Source organism: Zingiber officinale, chromosome 9A (genome assembly GCF_018446385.1).
Source record: "Zingiber officinale cultivar Zhangliang chromosome 9A, Zo_v1.1, whole genome shotgun sequence".
Classification (NCBI taxonomy): Eukaryota; Viridiplantae; Streptophyta; class Magnoliopsida; order Zingiberales; family Zingiberaceae; genus Zingiber; species Zingiber officinale.
The window spans coordinates 132099128-132125533 of record NC_056002.1 but is presented as its reverse complement, the minus strand read 5'-3'; the positions used below and the strand labels follow the sequence as shown (position 1 = coordinate 132125533).

The 26406-nt window shown below is 38.6% G+C and overlaps 3 protein-coding genes across 5 annotated transcripts; 2 read left to right on the top strand and 1 right to left on the bottom strand.

Moving 5' to 3' along the window:
• Positions 1–4921: 4921 nt before the first annotated feature.
• On the top strand, positions 4922–6927 carry LOC122018694 (GDSL esterase/lipase At5g45910-like). Of its 2 annotated transcripts, none has more exons than XM_042576094.1 (5): positions 4922–5238; positions 5304–5516; positions 5587–5735; positions 5809–6085; positions 6594–6927. In XM_042576094.1, the coding sequence occupies exons 1-5, from the start codon at positions 5019–5021 to the stop codon at positions 6821–6823; spliced, it is 1089 nt and encodes a 362-aa protein (XP_042432028.1). In that variant the 5' UTR covers positions 4922–5018; the 3' UTR covers positions 6824–6927. The 2 variants fall into 2 exon arrangements, with proteins under 2 accessions (XP_042432028.1, XP_042432029.1); XM_042576095.1 differs by having other exon boundaries at positions 5103–5238; positions 5309–5516.
• Positions 6928–7684: 757 nt separating this feature from the next.
• LOC122019813 (type II inositol polyphosphate 5-phosphatase 15-like) lies at positions 7685–16642 on the top strand. Its single transcript, XM_042577357.1, has 11 exons — positions 7685–8563; positions 8902–9154; positions 9297–10095; positions 10927–11051; positions 11759–11843; positions 13267–13432; positions 13551–13588; positions 13669–13924; positions 14115–14235; positions 14311–14659; positions 15995–16642. Exons 1-11 carry the CDS (start codon positions 7777–7779, stop codon positions 16283–16285), a joined length of 3270 nt encoding a protein of 1089 aa, XP_042433291.1. The 5' UTR covers positions 7685–7776; the 3' UTR covers positions 16286–16642.
• Positions 16643–18079: 1437 nt separating this feature from the next.
• On the bottom strand, positions 18080–20249 carry LOC122021745 (60S ribosomal protein L32-1-like). 2 transcript variants are annotated; one of them, XM_042579900.1, is made up of 5 exons: positions 20133–20173; positions 19986–20070; positions 19793–19887; positions 18439–18620; positions 18080–18361 (listed from the first exon to the last, which is right to left on the bottom strand). In XM_042579900.1, exons 3-5 carry the CDS (start codon positions 19880–19882, stop codon positions 18232–18234), a joined length of 402 nt encoding a protein of 133 aa, XP_042435834.1. In that variant the 5' UTR covers positions 19883–19887; positions 19986–20070; positions 20133–20173; the 3' UTR covers positions 18080–18231. The 2 variants fall into 2 exon arrangements, with proteins under 2 accessions (XP_042435834.1, XP_042435833.1); XM_042579899.1 differs by lacking the exon at positions 19986–20070 and having other exon boundaries at positions 20133–20249.
• Between the last annotated feature and the right edge of the window lie 6157 nt (positions 20250–26406).

Genomic DNA, 26406 nt, shown 5'->3' with positions numbered 1-26406 from the left:
TCGAGACCGGAATCTAATCACGATCTCGACTTAGGTGTCCGAAATGAATCTAAGTCGGATGACGCCTAATGTTCCCTTCCCGGGAACACGTACTCACAGTCACTCTCCTCCAGTGATTTACCTATACTTACCTGCCAGACGTCTGGTCAGCCCTTCGACCCGTCTGGACTTCGTGTCAGCTACTTGGTCAGCTCGTCGACCTAGCTGAGCTTCCATGCAACACTGAGTTAGCACAGTATTAACAGATATCAAGTATAACCTAGGGTTACCTCCTAGGGTTGCTTAGCTTCACTCACTAGGACTTCCATTATCTGATTTCACTCACCAGGACTTCCTCCACCTAGCTTCACCCACTAGGGACTGGTTTCACTCACCAGGACTTCCACCACCTAGCTTCACTCACTAGAGCCCTGACTTTACTCACCGGGACTTCCACCACCTAGCTTCACTCACTAGGGCCCGACTTCACTCACCGGGACTTCCACTTTGCCTAACCTTACGTTAGGACTTACCTTTGTTAGTCATCTAAACTTAACTAGACTTCCTCTCCCAAACATCAAGTCCTGTTTGGGTCAGCGCTTGGTCAGATTGTCAAACATCGAAACCCTAGAAGTCGATTGCACCAACACGTTGTTCACGAACATTGTTCACGAACGTTATTCACGAACGTTAACAAGTTGAACACATATGTGTTCAAGCTTGTTTGTTTAACTTAACGAGTTGTTCAATCATACCTTATCGCGAAGTAGTGTCGACCGACTGAGGATCTAACTTGATCCCTCGACTCCCAAATACCCGTGAATTCGGGAAGAGAAATAGTGTCAATTTCTTGACTCCCAAATGCCCGCGGAGAAAGGGAGAGAATAATCTGAGCAATGACTGTCAAAAGGAGTGAAGCCCATAGCAATATAAGGGAGCAGAGCCCGTAGCAATAGAAGGAAGCATAGTGTCGTGGGTGGAGGGTGCAGAGCCTGCAGATATAAGAGGATGCAAAACCCAATAGGTGGAGGGTGGAGAGCATATAGTAGAATAGGGTACAGAGCTTATGGATGGAGGGTGTAGAGCCTGTAGCGGTAAAAGGATGCATAGCCATGGTGAAGAGTGCAGAGCCTATAACACACCTGATTGGGGAGTTGAGCCCCTAGTATCTGATCAGGGATTAAGGCCCCTAGCTTGTAATTAAAGAGCGAGACCCCTAGATCCTGATCGAGAAGTTATACTGCGAGTCTCTGATTGGGGAGCTGTATCCCTAGTGTCTGATCGAGAATTTATGGCCCTAATGTCTGATCGGAGATATGTGCCCCTAGTGTCTGATCAAAGATCTAGGGTCCTAGATTTTGATCAAGGGACTATTATCTTACTCTCTTATTAGGGAGATATAGTATATCCTGTAATTGTAAAAAGGGAGGAGAGCTCGTAATGTACCTGATCGAGGAGTCGTGCCAACCGGCTGAGGATCTGTCTTGGTCCCTCAACTCCTGAATACCCGTGGAGTCGAAGAAAAAATATAATGAAAAAACTAACCTGTCGGCCAGCTGAAGTTCCAAGTCAATCTTTCGACTCCCGAATACCCGTGGAGTGAGGGGAGAAGATAATATGTTCGTCAGGATCCTCCGGGACTGTGATAATGGTAGAGAACCTCTTGACGTTGTCCATCTTCACGTTCCAGAACAAGTGGAGAAGATTCCCACAGACGCCGCCAAATTTGATCATATTCGGAAACTGAGTCAGACGGACCGACGAGTGAGGTGGATGGAATGTTGACCGAATCGCTATGGTCTGGAGGGGGGTATGCTGAAATGACTTCTATATTGACCAAGTCGTCAAAAGTTCTCTAGTCAACATTACTTGCAGCTAGCGACCGGGTCGCCCCGGTCTCTGGTACCCCAATACTCGAGACAGATCCAACGAATATATAAGGAGCATTCTAGTAGTAAAATGATGAAATGAATGTAGAGTAGGTATGATAACGTACCCTGGCCCAGGGGACGTCCTCTGGTGGATCGATGAGCTGGTTGGGATGTTACTTGCATTGCCCTGACTCGGAAGGGTAGATGCCTTTGAACAAGCTGGAAAGATGGATCTGACGACGTGGAGCTGAACGCGGTGTCATGAAACCAGATGTGACCTAGGCACGTAGGTTGGGATATGACATTGGTATGCAGGCTGGGATAAGACATCGGTGCGCATACCGAGATACAATGGTGGCACGAAGGTCGGAACATTAAAACATCATACAAGTCAGAGGACTACAATGTTAGAATATAGCAAGACACTAGAGCGAAATGACGATAGCTGTGGGGGCTCAGAAGTCGAAGACGGGTCCGATCGGCGAGGTCAAGCGGAATACTGGAACGTCGTCAGACATATGCTGCCGAATGGATCAAAAGGGCATGCGATAAGGATGGTCCGGAGGATAGCATCAACCGCTGAAGACAGTGTCATCTGACTGTGGGTGGTGTCGGCCGCCGGAGGCAGTCGGTCGACCGTGGCGAGAAGGCGTACGGGTTGCCGGCAGGTGTGAGGGAGAGAGGTAGTGTTGGAAAGGGGGAGAGCGGCAGGGCAGTGCTGACTCGCGATGTGTGACGGCAGAGGCAACATCGGCCACGAAAGCAACACAAAGAGGAAGGAAAGAGGCAGCCGACCTCGAAGGCGGTTGAAGACGGAGATGATGCTCCGACGATATGCTCCCAGCGACGGCGATGGCATGAGGAGGAGGGCGCGGCGCGATGGAGGAGAAGACGATGTTGATGCGTGAGGTGGCATCGGCTTGCGCAAGGTGGCGACAAAGGTGGCCCTCCTGTGCGTCCTCCTCTTGGCGGCAAACCAAAGCCCCCTATGTGAGGTGGCAGAGAAGACCAGAAGGAGGAGAGGAGCGGCGTCGACGTCAGCATCAATGCCGACGTCGGCAGTCAACATGGAGAAGAGAAGGAGACCTCCCTATGTGCCTCCTCGGCGGCAGCGGAAGAAGCCCAGAAGGAGGAGAGGAGTGTGCGACTGCTGCCGTCTGCGACGTCCTTGGCGACGAAGAAAAAATGAAACCCCCCTCCTGGACATGGTGGCAGTGGCGAGCACAGAGGAAGGAGAGGATGTCATGGTCGCGCAGAGAGGAAACTCGAAGAAGGAAGCCCCCCTCTTGCCCGTGGTGGCGACGGCGAAGCCCCCCGAAAAAACCCCTTCCCTTCGTCCAAACCCTTCAACCTAAAAGGGGGATCTACAGTGTAATCCCCAAAATGCCCCTGCCTCCTTTTCCTTATTCCTAATGAGTCCTCCACAATACTTCTGTATCACCCACGTTTTGTATTTATAGAAGATCGTGTGAGGTCACGCTATGTCAACCATACTGCTCCACATGTTCTGACAATTCAAGTGTTATCTCACGTGCTACGCTATTCCACATGTTGTTCCACATGCTACGCTAGCACACATATTATCCCATATGCTATGTCAACCCACATAATATTGAGATAATTGGGCTAAAGGGCATGACTCATTAAGTGAAAGAGCATCGAATCTACAAGGTCGAGAGGAATGAACCAAGTGTTCAATAGCCAAATGTATCTGGTCGGTGAGGGTAGCTGGTAGAGCTGAAAGGAGTGAATCAAATGTCCTATCAGTGGGATCATGAGGATTGAGCGAGATGTCTGATCGGTGGGGCCGAAAGGAGTGTCAAATTGGTGGAACCAAAAAGAGCATCAATCGACGAAGTCGAGTCGACTGGGATGATGACATTGAGTCAATATAGCTGAGAGGATTGAGCAAAATGATCAGACTAGTGGATTGGATACGATTGAGTGAGACGATCGGATCCGACTGAGTGGGGTGTTTAGATCGATGGATCTGATCCGACCAAGAGGGACGATCGGATCGATGGATCAGTAGATCGGGACTGACTAGGCTGATGGCATGCATTGAATCAATGGAGCCATTGTTTTGGAGCTAGGGAGCCGAATGATGGAACGGTTCATCTTGGATGGTCCTGTTGACCTATCTTAACTCTAATCTCCATCTCAACCTGACCACTAACCTCCGTGGCACACGTGGAGGCTTCTAATAGCATCCAGCCATCCACGAAGCCATTTGGATTCCTCCTTGCTGATCCAGAGTGCAGGTTGCCAGGACATGGCCTTCATGTTTCAGAAACATGCCTGCTCAGATTCTCACTAAAGGACAATGTTAGTTTTCAGAAATATTTTATCATAAACCATCGATATCTATCGAAATGCATCCCTATAAATTTGCACTAAAATGGCATTCCAGATCTATTTATTCTTCTCTGTTCGACCAATCGAAACTGGATACCCAGTTTCTGTGATCATGGTGAGCACGTCCCTCTCTCTGCTCTCTGAGCTGGTTCATGGCTTTCTATTATAAGCTTTTTAGTTTAGTTTATTCTTTGAGTGAGGTTGTGTTCATGCCTTTTATTCAAAGTGGTCCAAAATATCGCCTTAGCATCTCTGTAGTCTTAAGACTATTGCTTACAAGTTGGGACTACGGAGAGGGGCAGAACTTGTGTGTGAAGTTGAGGTCCCTTTGACGAGAGGGACTTCTCTTCTCCGTTGAAACTCAAAGCTCTGAAGAATAACACATACTATACCTAAAAGAGAGCATCTGTTTATGGTTAACAACTATCATAATAAATAGCAGCACTTACTCTGATTAATGGTAGCAGTTAACATAATAAAACTAGTAGTTGTCCTTGCCCCCCGAGATATGAAAATCATACGAGAGTGTTCTTTGTTAGATATATGTGCATAAAAAAGAGTTGAAAAAAAAAATTCTATTGAGACATTTCAGGGTACAGTCATATCGATATTCAAATTGTAGAAAGACCTCATTTTTAGCCTAAATATGAAATAATATGGCAATATTTTTTAAAAAAAGTTTTATTCATTTAAACTCAATTCAATTCTATTGAAGCTTATTTACGCCTCTCCTAACAAGCAAAGGAGAGTTGTTTTTATTCTCCTCCGTGTCTCTGTTTCGTCTTGTACCTTCTTTCTTTGCATAACCAAACCATGAACAACCTCCTCCGCTTTGCCCACCACCTCCTCCTCCTCCTCCTCCTCTGCTACCTCCGCCCTTCTTCCTCCTCGCGCTACGACGCTCTGTTCAACTTTGGCGACTCCATGTCCGACACCGGCAACGTCCAAATCAGTACCCTCCCCTACGGCATGACCTTCTTCGGCAATGCCACCGGCCGCTGCTCCGACGGTCGTCTCGTCATCGACTTCATCGGTACGTCGTCTCTCTCCCTTCATTTCTCTTAATTTCGACTCGCCTTCTGATTGGCCGAGTTGCAGCTCAGGAGCTGGGGCTTCCCCTGCTTCCGCCGTCGCAAGAGGACCACGACTTCCGGCGGGGGGCCAACTTCGCGGTGGTGGCCGCCACCACCCTCGCCTTCGACTTCTTCAACGACCGCGACCTCAGCAAGGGACTCTGGGTCAACGCCTCGCTCCACCTCCAAATCGACCGCTTCCGACGCCTCCTCCCCTCCATCTGCGGCGCCGCTCAAGGTAGTAGCTCCACCGCTCTCTCCCCTCGCGCACCGCCCGTTCGACGAAATTACCGACCTCCTTCTCGCAGAGTGCAAGGAGTTCCTCCGCAGGTCTCTGTTCATCGTCGGCGAGTTCGGCGGCAACGACTACAGCACCGCCCTCTTCTTCGCCAGGCCCGTCGGCGAGGTCAGCACCTTCGTCCCCCATGTCATCGACGCCCTCCGACACGGCGTCGAGGTAAGCATCCGATCACGCATCCACGCAAAATCTCATCTTTTTACCGACGATTAACTGGATGCGAATGGACCAGCGCCTGATTGAGCTGGGGGCGGTGGACCTGGTGGTGCCGGGGGTGTTGCCGGTGGGCTGCTTCCCGCTGTACTTGACCAACTACCGCTCGCTGGACCCGGACGACTACGGTCCCCGGACGGGGTGCGCCAGGAGGTACAACGCCCTGTCCTGGCTGCACAACACGTTGCTCCGGCGAGCGCTCGACCAGCTCCGCCGGAAGCACCCCGCCGTCTCCATCAGGTACGCCGACTACTACTCCCAGATCATCGATATCGCCGTCGATCCCTCAAAATACGGTATGATTCTTCCTCAACTGTCATTTGCATTTTGCAACTAATCTCGCCTTCATCCATGTTAATGACACTTTAATGATCATTTTATTTGATGCCCTAATCTCTTATTTAATATTAAAAAATAATAACAATTTTTTTATATTAATGTAGAAAGCAACACTCACGAAAACAATATGAAGGTCTCTTTTAAGGTCATCTTATCTAAAGATAGTTGAGGCAACAATTAGGCCTAAGATTGATGATTCCATGCTCCACTCTTATGGATATGAAAGCGATATGTTATAAAAAAAGTCGATAATCATGGTCACTAAGACACTTACCGATCGCCTTTGGACCACTCTTCGCTTATTTTGGACATCAATCCATAAGTGGAACATCCCCATTAAATCAAACAACACTAATCTATGCTCATCCATCCATCTAAGTAAACGCACCATAAACAAATTGCATTAAACCTTGAGATATATCGTTTTGCAAATGACCGTTAATAACATGTAATTGGTCTTTGTAGGATTCACTGATGGAGCCTTGAGGACTTGTTGTGGGGGCGGCGACAACATCTACAACTACGATCAAAAGCGTAGGTGCAACGAGAAGAACTACAGCGTGTGCGCGAATGTGTCAACCCATGTGAATTGGGATGGAATTCACATGACTGAGGCTGCCCATCGTGTCATCGCTGACGGCTGGTTACGCGGCCCTTATGTCGACCCACCCATCTTGATCTCGAGCTCGAGCTAAAAGCTTGAGGCAGAGGAAACTCGACTTGAATTGTTGAACCATGATGTACCGTAGTTTGTGTTTTGGGATTGAAAATATAGTGATGGTTTGAATTATGCCTCTTTAGTTAATGGGCCCCGGTAATCTTGTAGTGTATTAGGGGTTTTGATGACTAACTAAACTTGACATTAGGGCGGTAAATAAGTCGAGCCGAGTTGAGTTTTGGGATATTCAAGCTTATTTAATAAGATAACTAAGTCGAGCCGAGTCGAGATTAAAATGAACTAAACTTTTGAAATGAGTGTTCAAACTTAGTTTGATTTATTTTTTATGAACTTGAGCTTGTTTGAAATTTGACTTGAGTTTGACTTGTTTAGATGTTATCAAACTCTCAATTCAAGCTTGTTTTGAGCTTGATTCGAGCTTGACTTGAATTTGGCTCGAGCTTGATTTATTTAAATGTTATTAAGCTCTCAATTCAAGCTTGTTTGATTGCTTAACATTTTTAGTTGTTGGATTGGTTATTGAGCTTGATAATTTAAATTTATTTATTTATTTTATTTTATTTTATTATTTATTTAACATATCGAAAAGAGTTTTATTAATGAACATTGTTCACGAACGTTAACGAGCTGAATACATATGTGTTCAAGTTTGTTTATTTAGCTTAACGAGCTGTTAAACTTATTTGTTAATTAATCTTATATATATTGAACAAATATAAATAAATTCTTACCAAATCAAACATCAAATTTATTTACAAACGTTTAATTCATTTACAATTCTACTTTACATGCATAGTTAAATGGCAATAACAGCTAGAACTGATCAAAGCCGAGCTCATTTTATTTAATAAAAATATCATTAATCAGTTTTAAGCGCTTAGTTAGTCACGTCTGTGTTTTCCTGGTGCTTCTAGTTCTGCTTCCCCACTTCCAACTCGGTCGTCGTCTTCTCTTCTTCATCGCCACCAAATGGAGCAGAGCTTGATCGACGACGACGACTGGAGTTTCATAACCGACTCCTTCGCCGCCACCGCCTCTGCCGCCGCAGTGAGGCCCGCTCCTCAGACTCTACCTTCCCAGGGGCAACCCACCCTCGGCCTCGATTTCGCCGACGACGCCCCGAATCCCTTCGGCCGCCTAACCCTAGGTGATCCCCCTTCCACCGCTAAACCCTCGTACTCCAACCCCTGCACCGATCTTCCTGCTCCTGATGCAGCCACATCTACATCCATCTCCGACCGCGGCGCCGCTCGCTCCTCTCCATCGGCTTCCTCCTTCTCTGATCGTTTATCCGAATGCACCGGCATGGACGTCCATTGGAGAAAGCCGCCGGCCATCGAATTGAGGCCCCACCCCCTCCGGGAGACTCAGGTAGGATGCTTCATCCGGACGATCGCTGCCTCGGGTTCGCAGGTCTGGGCTGGGCTGGAGAATGGCGTTCGAGTCTGGAACGTTTCTGATGCGTTTGAAGGGTTTGGACGCCGGCGTTTTGGTACTTGGAAGCCGAAGAGGGGTGATGAGGAGAGTGCGCCGTTTGAGGAATCTTGTTTTACGTCGCCGACGATCTGCTTGGTGGTTGATCCAAGTAGTGGGCTTGTGTTCAGTGGTCACAAGGACGGGAGGATTCGCATTTGGAGAATGGAGTCCGAACCAGAGGGGAGGAAATTGGGAATGGAGAATGGGGGAGATCTAGCATATTCTCTTTCGTGGCAGGCTCATCGATCACCTGTTCTCTCAATGACCCTTACTTCACACGGTTATTTTTGTTCACAAAGCTCTCCTTTTTTTTCTCATGTTTTATTTATGTTTGACGTGCATTATCATCTTTGGTTAAGAATAATGAGGCTCACGTTGAATACTTTTTAATGCCACTGCTACAAGGTTAGATATGATAGTCAATTGGTTAAAGAAGCCTCTCATCTATGCTATTAGAGTACTAGGCTATGGCATATTAAACTATCAATGCATCCAATTTGCCTAACTCTACAATTCTATCCTTAAAGTTTTTTTTTTTTTGTTTCTGTTATCAATAATTCATCATTGGTAAAATAGTGTATATCTGATTAGTGTGATTTATGCCCTTATGAATTCCAGGTGAACTATGGTCTGGTTCTGAAGGTGGAGTTATAATAGCTTGGTCTTGGAAAATCATATCTAAAGCTCTCTCTCTGAGTAAGGAAGATAAACAGAGGGCTTCAACTTTAGTTGAAAGATCCTTTGTTGATCTCAGGAGCTTGGCTACTGTTGGAGGAATGTGTTTATTGCCTACTGCAGATATTAAATGTCTGTTGTCTGATAATTTCTACTCAAAAGTGTGGAGCTCCAGCAGTCTCTCATTTGCTCTTTGGTATCATTTCAATATATAGATATATTTGTTACCACTTTACTGAGGTTGATCTGCATATATGTTTTTGTTTCTATTCACAAACACAAGTAATTGATCAATGGCTATCCTTTTTCCTTCATCCTACTCTTGTCCACTTTCACAGGGACGCTAATACAAAGGAGCTCCTAAAAGTCTTCAACATAGATGGTCAAGTTGAAACTAGATTTGACACGTTGCAAGTCCAAAATTCATGTGAAGAGGTTGGTGATATGAGGATTAACTTGTCCTCTACTTCAAAGAAGGCTATTAATTTCTTCCAGCGATCACGACATGTACTGTTGGAAGCTGCTGGTGCTGTAAGGAAAGCTGCAGCCAAAAGCGCATTTGGTGATGATTATCGCAGAACAGAAGCGCTAACTATAACTGTCAATGGAATGATCTGGTCTGGATGTGCAAATGGTTTGCTCATTCAGTGGGATAGGTATGGTCATCGGTTGCAGGAAGTTCAACATCATTCATCTTACATTCAATGTCTCAGTACATTTGGGACAAGATTGTGGATTGGCTATATGGATGGCACTATCCAGGTCATTGACATTGAGGGAAAGTTGCTTGGAGGATGGATTGCTCATAGAAACCCAATAATAGGGATGGCTGTTGTGGGTTCTTATCTCTTTACATTAGCTAACCATGGCGGGATTCGTGGTTGGCACATGTCATCTCCAGGACCTCTTGATAGTGTATTTCAATCTGAGCTATCTCGCATAAATAGTTTATATACAAGAGTAGAGAACTTTGGAATTTTGGTGGGAAGTTGGAATGTTGGACAAGAAAGAGTGAACACTGATTCACTTATCAGTTGGCTTGGTAATGCAACTCCTCAGGTTGGACTTGTTGTTGTTGGTTTGCAAGAGGTGGAAATGGGTGCTGGTTTTCTTGCAATGGCTGCTGCAAAAGAAACTGTAAGAGGCACCTTTATTATTAGGGCACTTACTATTAATCTATAGTTCTCCTATTATGATTTCAAATGCCTTTTCACAATTTGATCATGAAATGAGCAAAACTAAAATACCATCATACATGCCTAGAATTTTCAACTCAATTATATGTCAGAGGTATTAGATTAATGGGGTAGTACTTTTAGATTTAGGATTTTATCATGAGTCTATAATACCTATGTTACAATAATCTCATAATACATGAGCTACAATATTTCATATTCCTAAATTCTACATGGTATAAGGGCCCTCTTTTTGAGTTGGATTTTTTTAAAGAAGCATTCCCTTAAGGGGACGTTAACATTGTCTGAATCTTTTGTTTCACTATCTTCTTTGGCTCTTGTTAGAAATAATAGGTTTAATGACCAAGTATTAAAAAAACTAAAATATTAATTTAGCAACTAGGATATTTTATTTAATCTTTAGGAGGATTGTTTATTTATCTGTGATTGTAAATCCGTTTGAAGCATACATGATAACAGGTTTTCCACTCAATTTGGTATCAAGGTCTATCTAGTTCGTTCCTCGTTTTCCTATGGAATGCCACCTCTTCTCCATACATTCTAAAATGTTTAAGCCCAACTCAGTATGCTTAAATAATTATAAACTTTCTTTATCCAATTTTGCATTAATAATCCTTGACTGACTCAAAACTGATATGTTTCACATTCTATTTGAATCTGTTAATATTATTTTGAAAGTATAAATATTTCTAATCAATTAACTTATGTTTGGATAGTTAATTGTAGTATGCTAAATCATTTTTAAGTCTCCAACATGTACATTCTGCTCTAGGTAGGACTCGAGGGTAGTGCTAATGGCCAATGGTGGCTGGAAGCAATTGGGAAAATCTTAGATGAAGGAGTTCCTTTTGAGCTTATTGGCTCAAGGCAGCTTGCTGGGTTACTTATTGCTGTATGGTAAGTTAGTTTTTTCCAGCATGAACATTTATGATTTACTTTTACCTTTTCTTGTTAAGTCTAATCTTTGTGTTCAATTTCAATCATAATTTTAAATCTGTCTGAGCCAAATATTTTGATTGAAAATTCGAAGGTACCAGATGCTGAAAACTGAGCTTATTTAACTGAGTCGATCAAACCAAGTTGTCTGGTTCACTTCATTTGACAGAAGTGGAATTAACCTTAGCTGATATGATCGAGTTGGTTAAACCAATTTGAGCTAAGTTGATCTGATTGTTTTTTTCATTTTTTTTAGCAGATTTTTGGGCATTTTGAATTTATGTAATAAGATCATGTAATGTCTATATTTAAATATTATGAAATAACACATGGTTCTGTCAATTGAATTTACCCTTTGACCTATAACCTAGTGACTTAGAGCTTGATCAGATCTGTCAGGCATCTGAAACCCTAAGTCGAACATATACATCCTCATTGACCATGCACAATTTTAGAAAACTGTGGTGTGAGTCACCTGAATTCATACTACATTGTATACTAGAGTCTGTAAAAAGACCTAGATTCAGTTCTCATAATTATGGTAACTGGGTTCTGTGCTCTTGTATTGTAGCTATGGTTGCATGCCACTTGCAAGTAATTCTAAACAAAGATTGTTAGTTATAATTGTCTGCATATAATTATGTAGTAAATGTTTTCCTTTTTCTCAGGGCTAGAAAGAATCTTAGGTCGTATATCGGTGATGTCGATGCAGCAGCTGTGCCATGTGGATTTGGCCGTGCAATTGGGAACAAGGTACTTATTGGAAAAATCATACTTCTTATGTTTTTATAATAATATTATTTCTGTGATGGAATTGTGCATTCATTCACTTTGTTTGAAGGAACTTAGATGCTGACTAACAGTTCTTTTGTGCGTTGCAGAATTGTAATTGATAATACCTAAAAGAATATTGCCATGAGTTTGGGGATAATTTTTAATGAATTATTTGTATCTAAAATACAAAGTGTATATGATGTGCCCATTTTACTGGAAAAGAAGAATAAAGTTTATAACATTCTGAACTAAAGTATTAGTTGGGAAGAATGAAATATTGTATTGTTGTCCTTATTTTTAAGGAACTATTACAACATACATATAGGATGTAAATGTAACAACTTGTGGTGGGAATAAACCTATTCAACATATGATTAATTGGTAATCTAACAATAATGAAGTTCCTTGATGGGAATTTCTAAGTAGAAGATGCTTTCTCTATGCCAACTTCCAGTTCTTTTGGCTTAAAATCTGATCTCATTATGCTTATTACTGGATTATCTATTTCCTAAATTTTCTATAATTGATTTGGTTTTTATTTTTTATGTTCTCTATTCCAAGTTGCAGTTTCTCCAGCTCCTTTTGTTGGAAATCTAATATCCTGATCCCAATTGCCCGATCTTGTAGTTACTATCTATTTTATAAATTTTCTTAACCGAACTTGTTTCATCTTTTGTTTTTCCTGATCATAAATGTCCTGAATCGCTATCTTAATGTGTGACCTCTTGTTGTCTTATGTTTGTTAGTTGACTGTCATTGCTGCAAGAGTACAACTAGATGAAGGCAAATTTTGAAAATCCAATAGCTTTTATTTTTGTTGACTTCTGTATCATTTCTGCTTTGGCATGTTATCCAAGAGTAATCACATATTAAGATACAAGTGCATGTTGTAGTACCGTCAAGGTTTTTTTTTGGTTTGCCTTGCTATTAATTGAATATGAGTTTAGTTGGGTACCACAAAGTAGGTTATGTTCATCTAATATTCTGGTCATTAATTCAGCAATTGACCAGTTCTACGTGCATGGATAACTCTACATTTGCTCTTTCAATTTAACCTTATCATATTTTTCTGAATAATTTATCATGACCTAATCTGTCTCATACATGTAGTTAAGCTTTTGGATGCTGAATTAAATTTGTCTCATACAAGTAAATAAGCTTTTAGATACAGTTTAAAATTTGTATCAATCATTTAAGGTGGCTTTGCCTCAACATTAGATAAAGGGTGGAGGATTATAGAATAATTTCTCGACCAATTAGGTATTTTGTGTCTTTGACTCTCTTGGATCTAATAAAACCTGTTTTGTGTGTTCCTGTGGTCTTTTTGATTCAAAATAAATCCTTGGCTGTAATATTCTCAAATCCCAAAGTTTACGTGCATATGTAAATTGTTTGATGACAGGGAGCTGTAGCTTTGAGGATGAGAATTTATGATCAAAAAATATGCTTTATTAATTGTCATTTTGCTGCACATTTGGAGGCAGTGAACCGACGGAATGCTGATTTTGATCATGTTTTCCGAACAATGACTTTCAGCCGTATTTCAAGTGGACTTAATGCCGCAACAGGTTTGTATATATTTTCTATCTATAGTTTGGATAGCATAACACTTTTTATGGAGTAGCAGTTAGAGTTGCATGCTTCTGGATAGCTACATCTTTATTCTGGCAATTTATATTGTTGCAGGTGGTGCTTGCTCTGTCCATATGCAACATGGAGTAAATGTATGTAATGTCTTCCTTTTCATATTTTTTTTGTAAAGCGGTACTATATTAGAAGAAGCTATATAACCTTTGTATCACAGATCAATTATGGTAGAACACCAGAGTTATCAGAAGCCAATATGGTTGTATTTCTGGGTGATTTCAACTATAGGCTTGAAGGCATCACATATGAAGAAGCAGTGTATTTGATCTCTCAAAGGCGCTTTGACTTGCTCTTGGGAAACGATCAGCTCCAAGTGGAAATGAAGGCAGGAAGAGTTTTTCAGGGATTTCAGGAAGGAAACATCAAGTTCCCTCCAACATATAAATTTGAAAAGGACCAGACAGAATTATCAGGTAGAAATGCAAAATTGTTTCTATTGGTAAAAAATGTGCTTAATATTGAACAAATATTCTTGTTATGAATGAAGAGAAAATAACCGTTTGAGAAGTTTAACTAAATTCTCTAGGAAATTGTTGTCTGAATTTTGTGATATACTCCCATAGCATAAATTATAAAGGTTAATTGTTCAATTCTTTTTTGTAGGATATGACTTAAGTGAAAAGAAGCGTATTCCTGCTTGGTGTGACAGGATACTGTTTCGTGACAGTCGTAATTCAGAGACTGATTGTTCATTAGCTTGCCCTGTAGTCTCTTCTATTCTTATGTAAGTTTCTTTTCCAAAATTACTCTAGAGTAAGTTCCGGCAATTACAATTCCACCTAACATCTCAATATCTCAGGTACGATTCCTGCATGGATGTGATGGGAAGCGACCACAAACCTGTGAAAGGCATATTTACTCTTAGTATTGCACACGTAGATGAAATAACCAGGAGGCAAAAGTTTGGAGAAATACTTGTTTCCAGTAGCTTGAAAGAAGAATTTGACAATATTCCAGAAACTAGTTTTAGCAGCAACGACATTACTCTGCAAGGTTATGACATAACTGTTTTGAGAGTCACTAATAAATGCAGAAGAAACATAGCTATATTTCAATTATCTGTCCAAACTCAGGCGAGTCTCAAGGAGAGTGAACAAATTTCTGGGCTTTATTCAAGATGTTCTTTTGGTTTTCCTGATTGGCTAGAGGTTAGTTATTTTTTTTCCTGTGTGCAGTTGAGTGTACTTCCTGATTGGTAGACTTCTCGGATATAATCTGTCTAGTCATGTATTGTGGTCACCATGTTTAATATTAGAATATTGATAATATCTATGTACTTAGGAATTTTATATTAACAGAAATGGAGAATATTAGAAGAGAACATTAACTTAGATACATTGAGAAACACAATTAAATTTTTTCATAGCATTTGCCATTTGGCAGTTTCGCTGTTGTATTATTTGGCAAAATGAGAGAATATTGTATTATTATTATTAATGTATAGAATCACAATTAGTGTTTGTAATCCTTAAACCTGATCAAGTCTGCCTATTGAGATAAGGTATAGCTTTCCTTTAATTATCTAACAACTAGGTTAGGCCCAGTCTGCATTATGGCTGTTTCTAAATGGAAGTGTCTTAGTTTCTCCTTCCACGAAAAATAAGGATTGTAAGCCTCCACAGGTGTGGTGCAATGGTAAAGCACTTAGTGTAACAAATAAAAGGACCGGAGTTTGAATCCCAGTGGGGAGGAATATTCTGGAGGTCAGCCTTTAAATGTGCATAAGTTGTGTTGTGGATTTATCTAGTAGGCAAACCAGGGGGAAGACCGTTTACCTTCAGGATTAGTGGGGTGAAGTTTGGACATCTGGATTATCAAAAAGAAGGATTGTACTTTATGAACTCTGGTTACACTACTGGCCAGGGTTTAGAATGGATTTGATACATAGTTCATCCATTGCAGTAGCCCCATAGGACTGTGGCAAAAGGCGATTTGCTCACCCCCGGCGCCCCTGTCAATCCGTCCCTAGGCCAACACAGAAGAGGTAAATCACGGATGGATACATAGTTCATCCATTGCAGTAGCCCCATAGGACTATGACAATGCTGAGGAAGGCTTAATGAGGTTATATTAGGACCTGACATTATCCAGTTCAGATATACGAGTGAATACCGGAAGAGTACCACAATAATCTGTCTGGTTACCCTTTCGATTGAGATACAATATCTGACCTATTCACTGTGCACCATTGACTGCCACCATCTAGCTAAAGTACACATGACATAAACACAGGATCTATAGCCTTGTCCGCTTCTGCTCACCATTGGTGACACAACACTAGTGTCGTTGAGTATATATTAGCAATATAACTCGACTCCACTGAGGTTCACATACAGCCTAAAATGAAGATATTTGTAATTTGTTTATATTATAGGTGTTCTTTTACCTTTGAAAGCTAATCTTCTAATATTTATTTTATCACGAGTAGTTTTTTCGATACGTGTTGCTTTCAAAATGTTAGTGCTTCTTATGTTTTTTTCTAGGTCAATCCCAAAAGTGGTACGATCAAACCAGGCCAAATTGTGGAATTATCTATGCAGTACAAGGACACTGATATTGTCTCCAAGTTAGATGAGAGAACTCACAGAATGCAGCAAAACTGGCAGGATGTGGATTCTATGGATAAAGTAGCAACATTGAGAGTGGACATCTCAAGCAACTACTCAACTGAGGTAAAAAGTTTTTCGATCCACATACGTCATCGTCGTTCATCCATGAGCACACATGATGGATCTAGAGGTGTATCAACATTGACTTCCCAAAATTTTATTTGAAAGACAGACTTCTTCCATGTGTTTTCAGTTATAAGACTACATATCTGAAACCCACATTCACATCTTCTCGACTTGATTTTTTGTTCGCGAAGACATGTACAGCAAGCCATCATCATATTCCTAGTGCCAGCAATTCTACTGGCAAGAAATTCTTGAGAAGGTACTTATTTGTGTGTGTGTGTGTTTTTATTCTTGTAGATGTAATGCAAACTCCATTGATTACTTAACTTGCATCCCATACATTAAGGTTTTTCATACATTAAAGATGATTAGTGTAGTAGAGATCGAACAAAATATCTGTGTTTCATGCCTGGTTTCCGTATGTAATATTGTTCATAAATTGGTTTTTATTTTTTCAATATCCAAACGTGAATTAGTAAGACTGCTTTATGGAGTCTTTTCTTATCAAACTTCTGTGATATGGTTGCTTATCTACATAATAGAATGTTATCCATTATTTAAGCTCGCATAATTATACCGGTAAATGAATCGAATGAGTAAGTTTGATCTTCAACTGATTTAAAAAAAAAATAATTCCAGTTAGTCTCATTGACTATCTTTGAGGGTGACCGGTCTAATCCTATGGAAGTTTTTCTTATTTAGAGAAATTTTTTTTATAAATACATCATAGTTAAGGTTCGAACTACGGATGTTTGGGTGACAGCCTAAATGTCCTATCGCGGTATCATACCCTCGAGGACGATCTTCAACTTGATAAGCTCTTATTTATATTTGTTCAATACTATCAATTAAATATATTAGTTTATATTAAATATCTCCTCGGGTAGTACGGTGGTTGAGATATGGAGTATTGTCATATTATATTATGGGTTCGAAATTCAGCGTGTCTGAGCATACCTTCTTCCATGTCTTGGCCATTGTACAAATGATTAGTAATCACTTGTGATTTACCTTCTTTGTATTGGCTTAGGGACAAGTTGGTTGGAGTGCTGGTGAGCATGTCTTACCCATGCTTTGGTTATCTCCTTATTGATTTAATGACGAATTGACTAAAATAGTAGGGGTGAGTACACCTTCTCTCATACCTTGATCATTACATTAATGGCCCCCGTGGTTATGGTGTAACGGCAGAATATTCAAGTTGTCACCCACGGTTTGAACCCTAGCTATGACGAATTTTTTTCTTCCAAATGGGGCGCAACTAAAGAATGCTGAGCTCCTGAACTGTCCGCTACGAGCGCTTCTCAATTACCCTGATGGTTGATGAAAAATTTTCGTGAGACTAAACCGATCACCCCAAGCTCACGTTATCCAATTATCATTTTTTTTATCATTAGATTAATGGCTAGTAAAAATCTATAATTTATCTTCTCCATATTAGTATAAAGAATAATATTATAAAAAATTTTAAAACAAATAAATAGATTTATATTATCAAACTAATATCAATCAAATAAATTTAAAATATAAAATTTTAAATAATCAAATAAATTTAAATCGAGAAGTTAAATCAAATCAAATATAAACAAATTTTAACGATTTAATTTACTTTAAATTCAATTTGATTATTTTATTAAAGTTTATCAAAAAATTTAACTACTTAATTACATCCTTCCTATAATACATTTTAATTAAAGATTTATATTGAATTCTTTTCTCTTCAGATTGTTAAATTTAATAGGGCATTGATAAATTTGAGAAACAATTTGACAAAAAAACACATGTAAATTTCATTTTAAAACTTGTTCTTCCTTTCTTCCTACATTTGCATTTGGAGCATAACTTTAAACACAATTCTTACAAAAAAAAATTGAAAAAAATAAACAACCCCTATTTTGATCAAAATTCATTGAAATTATAGGCATTTAAATAGCACAAAGACATGCATCAAAATTCCAAGATTAAACTTCAGTCTTCATAAACTTAGTGAAGATAAATGAAAGCAACTTTAAGGCCAGGATATCCCTACAGCAGTGACTACCGGATCACTCATCTTCTTGGGTGCGCAACCTAGCAAGCTTGTTGGTGACGACGATGTCGAGTTGTGCAGCTCGCTCGACAATCAACTTGCGCTTCCTCGTAGAGACATCGTGAGCAATTTCAGCACAGTAAGTCCTATTAAGTGTTTAGGGTTTAGGGGGCTGCATTCAAATAGATACAATGGCTAAAGAGTAAGAGAGAATGCCAAAGACCTGTTGTGCATCATCAGCAACTCCAGATCGGCGACATTGTGAACCACAAATTTCTTGAATCGGTTCGGCAAATAGTGGCGTGTTTTCTTATCGGAACCATACCCGATATTTGGCATCAGCGTGCATCCTTTAAACTTTCTTCTCACACGAGAGTCAATACCCTTCGGTCTCCGCCAATTTGTCTGCCACAAGAACATTCAACAAAAAAAAATATTAGATCTGATCAAAATAGGTTTTCCCCTCTCCTTAAATGTGTAGTATTTCAAAGCACAAGAACAGTTAGTTGACAAGTAAAATTACAAAGATTCTTATCTCAAATAAGCCACAGTTAGATGTTAGATTCTAGTTCTCTGGAATCAAACAATCAAGTTTATGTTTGCAATTTGACATTCTTCATTCAACAATCAACATTTCAAGTAAATGAACTTGATCTTCCACAACTCCTTGATGAATTAATATGATAGACTAATCATTTATTTCTTTCATGAACTTGTGGATTGTTTGAGAATTTCATATGTAAATTGCAAACATCCACACTCAATCATAAGGTCTAGAGATACAAGAGAAATTAAAACAAATGTAACAGTATCATCAAAACTCTTGATTTACCAATACATGGGTAGGTCTCTCGGATAATAATTGAATGATTCTTCCCTTTGGATGATTTGTTTGAAAACAATTAGCACCTTTTTCATTTTTGCACATTGAAAAAGCTTGTGCAGTATGAACAAAAAGAGTGAGAAAGTGAATTATCAAAAGACAACAGAATGATAACTTGGTAATTTAATCACTAAAGCGACTAGATGGTAGATATTCTAGTTTTCTGGAATCAAAAGTCAAGGTATTGTTAAGTAACAATAAATCACAATCGAAGTTTATGTTTGCAATTTGGAGTTGTTCATTCAACAATCAGCATTTCAAGTAAATGAACTTGAGCATCCAAACTCCTTGATGAATTAATATGATAGGCTAATCATTTCTAACTTTCATGAACTTGTGGATGGTTTGCAGCAAAGGAAGAGGGAGACCTACTTTACATCTAAGAAGGGAAGGCGCTGAGGTTTCCTACCAGCTCTCCTTCTTGTAATAAGGAAACAGCATTTCAATTTGATTAACTTGAGAATTGCTTAGGACAAAAGAAGAAAAAAAACTAAATTTTATGTTAAGAGTAAAGGGGAAAGAAAGATGAAATGGCAGATTAGGACAATGAAAAAACATTGATAGAAGAATTCATCAACAATTAGGTTTAGGTATCATGAGAGCTTCCCTAGATCATAAATTCACAGAAGTTCAAACACGGCGTTTAATCTCTTCTTAAAAGCTAATTGCTTGGAAATTAACAAATCAAACGTACCTTCACGCAGATCTTGCGGTCACTTTGGGGCCTCTTGAATTTCTTGACGCGCTTCTTCACGATCTTCTTCGCAAGCAAAGGAACCGCCATTTCTTCTACAGAAAGCCACAATGTTTATATATAAAAAAACACAGACACACATTTTCAAGTAATAAAAACGTATGTAAAAAACATAATCACGGCGAGAACAAACAGGTTTCTAGATGGACGAAAGGGTCGAGAAGAAGAGCAAACAAAAGTGAGGATTCGCTCTGAATCGTTAGAACGAAACGAGAAATCTGCAAAAGAAGCGAGGTTCAAAACCGAAACACTAGGAATGACGCGAGGCGTTGCGGCTTACCTGCCGACTACGAGCTACTTACTCCCCCAAGAAACACAAACCCTAGACGGCGAAAATGCTTTAATAGGAGCGGCGTTTGGTGCGACCATTGGACTCTCGCGGTGTCGGCTATACCCTAGCGGGCTGTCAACGGGCCTGGGCTTTTGTGCCTGGGCTAATTGTTTGAATTATAGAATTAAATTAATTCCACTTTATAAGTATTTGTAAGTTTTTTCGAACTTTATTTTACCTCTCCCGTCAACTTCTATTCTGTTGCTTTATTCAGAGAACAAAACTCATGTAGCGTTGATCTTTAGTTGTTACTAGTTCTAGAATTTATATAGTACTCAAGTGATGTTAATTTTTAAAATACAGTATTCCTATGGTGTTAATTTTTGAAAATGACCATCCTAGTAGTGCTAATTTTTGAAATGTAACATCGTAATGATATTATTCTTTAAAATCTAGCACCACGTCCCGTAGAGGTACTTAGTTGGTTAGAAAATAGTAAATTTATTATAATGAAGTAGAGATCAAATTCTGATGGGTACATGTCTTCAGAAAAAAAAATTTCCACCCTTAGTCATTATAAGTTAATCCCATGATTTACTTCTCTTTACATAATCTAAGGACGAATTGTGAGGGGCGCCTAAGATGAACATAATCATCTTTTTACTATAATTTAAAATCTAGCATAATAGTGATATTGTTCTTTTCATGTAATACTATAATGATTAATGGGAGGGATAAAATGGGCAATAAATACGTTAAAAAATGTAAAAATTAGATGTGTCTTTTTATGCCCTTTTGCTTGGATGAAAATTTTAATATGATTTATGACGTCTTTCATTGTCATATTAAAATTTAGACAAAAATAAGTGATTCTTATGTTATTGTTCATGTCTACTTCAATGAGCCCTATGACTACTTTTCTTTGTTTAAAAACCTAGAGTCGTATAAAACAAGTAGGACTTTGCCGCTTACTCATTTTTGAGTTAAGCCTCTAAGGCCCAATATAATTAACCCTAAATGGATATAATTATATTTACATGTTAAAAGTGTTCTTGTTGATTCTTCAATCATAAGGTTTAGACTTTTCCCCTCCACTAGGAGGGTGAAGTTGCTGGTGTAAGTACCTCGGGATAGTTTTGATGTGGTCAACTAAATTTAGTTAGGTCCTGTTGTGTTTGATCCTTGTGTCTAAGTGTGCAGGAGCTTAGGAACACAAGAAGTTGAGCGAAAGATGCAGCTAGCGAGAGTGATGATACAAGAAAGGAGTTAACGAGTTCGGTGCATCTGAAGACGAGATGTTGAGGAAGAGTATACTGGCAGATGAGAAGGACGTGCGTGGCAGTCCGAGGGATGAGAAACCGGGGAGGAATGCTGCTGAGGAGAAGACTAGAGTTGAGTTTGGGTGAGCTTAATTCCGGATGGCCGGAGCATTACCCAAGCGAGTGGAGCGAAAAATGGTTAACAAAGGAAATTAACTTTTTTTGGATGAATAGTATCGAAGGCGCCTTCAAAGGCTTAGAAGGTGCCTTCCATGAACAGTACCGAATACGCCTTCAACGGCTTGGAAGACGTCTTTCATGAACAGTACGAAGACGCCTTCAATGAACAGTACCAGACTCAAGTAATTGTTTGTTGTCATTGAGTTGTGGATAAAATTTTATCCACTTGAAGGCACCTTGAACCCTTTTGAAGGTGCCTTCCACCCACGGATAGAATTTTTCAGGAGCTGTAAAAAGATCCCTAGAGCTAAGAAATATAGAACAACTTGAACAACATATATTGTACACTTTCTTAGTCTTTCTTTTGAGCTAATCAACTTCTATAAGAGGTTTCTTCGCCTGCAACAAAGGAGAATTCTAGTGGAGCTTTCTTCAATTTCTTGGATTAACAATCACTTAGGTTGTAATCAAATAAATAGAATTATCCTCTTATTTTCTTTTATTTAGTTGTTCAATTAATTCATTATTATTATTATGCTAGTTTAATCTAATCAAAGGATCGAAAAAGGGTTTATTTTTTTGTAGGCAATTCACCTCTCTTGTCGGTCCCGCTGTGCCAACAAATAGTATCAGAGCCAGGATGTCTCAGAAGGACTAACCGCCAATTGAAGCACCGAGACGATGGCCAAGCTGACAATCTACCCGTCGAAATTTGAGGGAGATTTTGTGACATGGAAAAAATGCATGGAGATATTTTTCAAAACAAACTTTGAATTACTCTTAATTATTAAATACGATTTTGTAGCCCCAAAGACCAACAAGGACGTTGAAAAAGAAGAGTACCAGTAGACCAAAAAGGATCAAGCCAACTTTGTAGCGAATGGACAAGCCAAGTTCCACTCACTAAGCGTACTTCCACCCTAGGAAGTCAATCGGATCGAAGATTACGAATCAACAAAGGAACTTTGGGAGAAGTTTTTAGAGCTACACGAAGGAATGTCCGAAGAAAAGCTCGCGAGACAAGACCTGCTCCAGAACTAACTGACGAACCTTTGGATGAAAGAAGGTAAAACAGTCGCACATCTGCACTCGGGGATCAAAGAACTCATCACCAGACTCATGAATCTCAGAGAAAAGGTAACAAATCGAGATTCATTAAGGTACGCTTTAAATGCATTTTCTAGGGCACCCGAGTGGATATCTATAGTCGACTCATTTTATATATCTAAAGACTATGAAGTTAGTTCATTAAAAAATTTATTTTCTATTTTTGAACTTCACAAATCAAGATGTGTAGGATTACAAAATAAAGAAGAAAAGATAACTCACAACATAGCACTAAAGGCTAACCTAAAAGGCGAACCAGATCCAAACTCCGAAGAATCAATCGACGAAGAAGAAGCAGCATTATTGGTAAGAAAATTTAGTAAATTTATTAAATCTAATAAATTTAATAAGTTACAGGCGAAAAAGTATTTTCAGAGTAAAAGGAAGGTTCGGTGCTATAACTACCAAGAGGAAGGACATATCAAGGATGACTGTCATAAACTAAAGAAGAAGGAGAAAGACAGGGACAAAAGACTAACAAGATCAAAGCATAAGAATCTGAATGTCACATGGGATGAATCGTTGTCCTCCGAGTCCGAAATTGAAGCTTACACCGGACTAACTCTAATGGCAGACCACTAAGGAGAAGATGAAAGGGGGAGAATCATCAGAGGAAAGCTTCGATGAAGGGGGAGCATCAGAACACGAGGTAAGTGAGGCACGTGCGCTATCTCCCAAGCAATCTTTTGAATTTATCAAAACGTTATCTAAGAATATAGTACAATTAGAAAGAGAGAATACTACGTTAAAATTAAACTTAGCAAATTCATGCCCCTTAGATATGTTTGATAATTTAAAGATAGAAAATGAAAAATTAAAAATAAAAATCAAAAAGTTGAAAAATGAGCATGCATGTTCAAATGATTTTAAAAAACCAAATTTAGAAATTATGGTAGAATCAACTGGTGTATTAGAAATCACCGGGGATAAATTAAGAAAATTCTTAGAAATTATGTACCTTCCAAAGTTTTAGTGAATCTAGTAGGCAAGAACTATATTGGGTTCAAAATCTTTTTTTAGATTAAACTCTTTTTTTTTTATTAGGATAGAAATTGTCTCAATTAGATTTTTTTTATTTTTCTATTCATATTTTGAGTTAAATAATTTTTTTGTGTTATCTGATGATCTAATCTACAAACAGATTTTTTTAAAAAAATTTTATTTGCTATTGAGTTATTTTTTATAAAATTATTAACAAAAATAATACTTTGAAATTTAAATTTATTTTGTAGACTTAAATTTTTAAAATCTTATTTTTATATGATAAAACATAATATTCTCTATCCTTACAAATATTTTTAAATTTTTTAAAATAATGTCTGATTTATTATAAATTATTTTTCAAAAAGATAATTGTTAATATTAAAAATATTAAAAAATAGAAATTTTAAAAATTTTATTTTTTGCTGTTAAACAATGTGTCTCTTACATCTAAGAAAAATAATAGAATTTTTAGAGTTGAAAAAATATTTTTAAAGATTTATTTTTAAAAATTAGTTTCTGTAATGAAATAATTTATTTCTTTTCAAATACAAAGTATTTCTTTGTGTAAATTTTTCTACTGATGTAACTTATTCTGTTTAGATTCGACAAATATTTTCAAGATTTTTTGAAATAGAAAAGTAATTTTTATATTATTTATGTCAAAATGGAAGCTTAATTATTAAACATAGAATATGTTTAAAAATTATTTCTAAAAAATATTAGCCTACTAGTAATGTTTGTAATGTACCCCTAAAAATATTTGTTTAACACTTTATTATATTTTACCCTATTTTTTTACGTGATCAAAGGGGGAGAAATATGTAGAAATTTAGGAGGAGTTAGGATTTTTTTAGATTTAGAATTTGTACTTATTTTACAAGCAATTTGTTATCTACTTTAATTATGTTATTATATTTTTAACCCTAACTTGAATTTGGGTTGATACACATAAAAAAAAAAGGATGATTATAAGTACCCCGGGTAGTTTTGATGTGGTCAACCAAGTTCAGTTAGGTTCTATTGTGTTTGATCCTTATGTCTAAGTGTGCAGAAGCTTAAGAACATAAGAAGTTGAGTGGAAGATGCGGCTAGCGAGAAGGATGGCACGGGAAGGGCGTCGATGGGCTCAGTGCATCCGAAAGATGAGATGCTGCGGAAGAGTACACCGACAGACGAGAAGGACGCGCATAGCGGTCCGAGGGACCAGAAGCTGGGGAGGAAGCCTGCTCGAGTAGAAAACTGAAGTTGGGTTTGGGTGAGCTCAATTCTGGATTCCCGGAGCATCACACAAGCAAGTGGAGCGAAAAATGATTAACAAAAGAAGTTAACCATTTTCGGATGAACAGTGTCGAAGGCACCTTCAAAGGCTTGGAAGGCGCATTCCATGTACAGTACGAAAGCACCTTCAAAGGCTTGAAGGCGCCTTCAATGAACAGTACCAGACTCAAGTAACCGTTTGCTGCCGTTGAGTTGTGGATAAAACTTTATCCACTTGAAGGTGCCTTGAATCCTTTTGAAGGTGTATTTCACCCATGGATAGGATTTTTCAGGAGCTATAAAAATGCTCCTAGAGTTAGAAAATATAGAACAACTTGAACAACAAGTATTGTACACTTTCCTAGTCTTTTTTTTTTTTTTTGAGCTATCAACTTCTGTAAGAGGCTTCTCCGCCTACAACAAAAGAGAATTCTAGTGGAGCTCTCTTCAACGCCTTGGATTAACAACCGCTTAGGTTGTAACTAAATAAATAAAATTGTCCTCTTATTTTCTTTTATTTAGTTGTTCAGTTAATTCATTATTATTATTGTACTAGTCTAATCTAATCAAAGGATCAAGAAAGAAGTTTATTTTTTTGTAGGCAATTCACTCCTCTCTTGTCAGCCCCGCTGTGTCAACAGTTGGGTCCTATGATATCTAAAAATAAAGTAGTTAGGGAAAGTATTCCTTGTTTGTACAATCATATGAGATTAAATGTATTTAATTGTTCATTAGAAAACAACATTAGATTTCATTTTATATCTACAAGTTATTCTAATATGTGATTAGAGATCCTATTTCTTCTTCTTGTTATAATATTAAGCCGTATTTGTTTTAGTTCTCCTTCCTCCTGTATTTTTATATTAAATAATTTATTTAGATAGAAGTCTCTTTTGGTTACCTTTGCGTCGCGGGTTCCCTCATGCAATTCGATGAGTGGTGTTACACCATTTTCATGTCACATTGTACATTCCAAAACTAAAGGTAAAACATGTAGCATGAAGTCCCAAGTCGAATCTCACAAGGAAACTAATTGTAGGATGATTGATTTTAGATTAGAATTATTCTTCTTTTAAAGTTTTCTGCAGATTAGTTGGAATGATGACTTTCAATTCAAATCCTACGTTAAGAATTAAAATTGCAGCTAATTAATCTGATCTTAAGCAATGATTAAATTCTAGATAAAGAAAACTAATGTACTCTGTGAATTAGAAACTAAAAGAATTCAACAGAATTTAAATTGCAGAAATAACTTGTGCAGAAATTTTAATACGAAACTGGATTTGCAGAAAGAACAACTACAGCATAGAAATGCAGAACTCTAGCTGTAAAAAAAACAAGAAAGAAAACAGAATTGACTTGCACAAAAGATAACTAAGGTAACAAAACTAGAACTATATAGTTCAAAATTAAAGAAACAATGAATTCAATGACAAAATCTAAAGGAAACAAAAACGCAGAAACTATAAACTGCAAAACTAAATTCTAAGCCATCT

What these genes read in the sequence shown, in the direction of transcription:
- LOC122018694 (XM_042576094.1), top strand. Translation starts at nt 5,019, where the DNA reads ATGAACAACCTCCTCCGCTTTGCCCACCACCTCCTCCTCCTCCTCCTC. An exon ending in CCCTCCGACACGGCGTCGAG is followed by an intron (nt 5,736 to 5,808) that starts GTAAGCATCCGA and finishes CGAATGGACCAG; the next exon opens with CGCCTGATTGAGCTGGGGGC. An exon ending in CGTCGATCCCTCAAAATACG is followed by an intron (nt 6,086 to 6,593) that starts GTATGATTCTTC and finishes TGGTCTTTGTAG; the next exon opens with GATTCACTGATGGAGCCTTG.
- LOC122021745 (XM_042579899.1), bottom strand. Translation starts at nt 19,882, where the DNA reads ATGGCGGTTCCTTTGCTTGCGAAGAAGATCGTGAAGAAGCGCGTCAAG. An exon ending in ACCGCAAGATCTGCGTGAAG is followed by an intron (nt 18,621 to 19,792) that starts GTACGTTTGATT and finishes TTCTTGTGGCAG; the next exon opens with ACAAATTGGCGGAGACCGAA. An exon ending in TTGCTGATGATGCACAACAG is followed by an intron (nt 18,362 to 18,438) that starts GTCTTTGGCATT and finishes AACACTTAATAG; the next exon opens with GACTTACTGTGCTGAAATTG.
- LOC122019813 (XM_042577357.1), top strand. Translation starts at nt 7,777, where the DNA reads ATGGAGCAGAGCTTGATCGACGACGACGACTGGAGTTTCATAACCGAC. An exon ending in TGGACTTAATGCCGCAACAG is followed by an intron (nt 13,433 to 13,550) that starts GTTTGTATATAT and finishes ATATTGTTGCAG; the next exon opens with GTGGTGCTTGCTCTGTCCAT. An exon ending in GTTTTCCTGATTGGCTAGAG is followed by an intron (nt 14,660 to 15,994) that starts GTTAGTTATTTT and finishes GTTTTTTTCTAG; the next exon opens with GTCAATCCCAAAAGTGGTAC.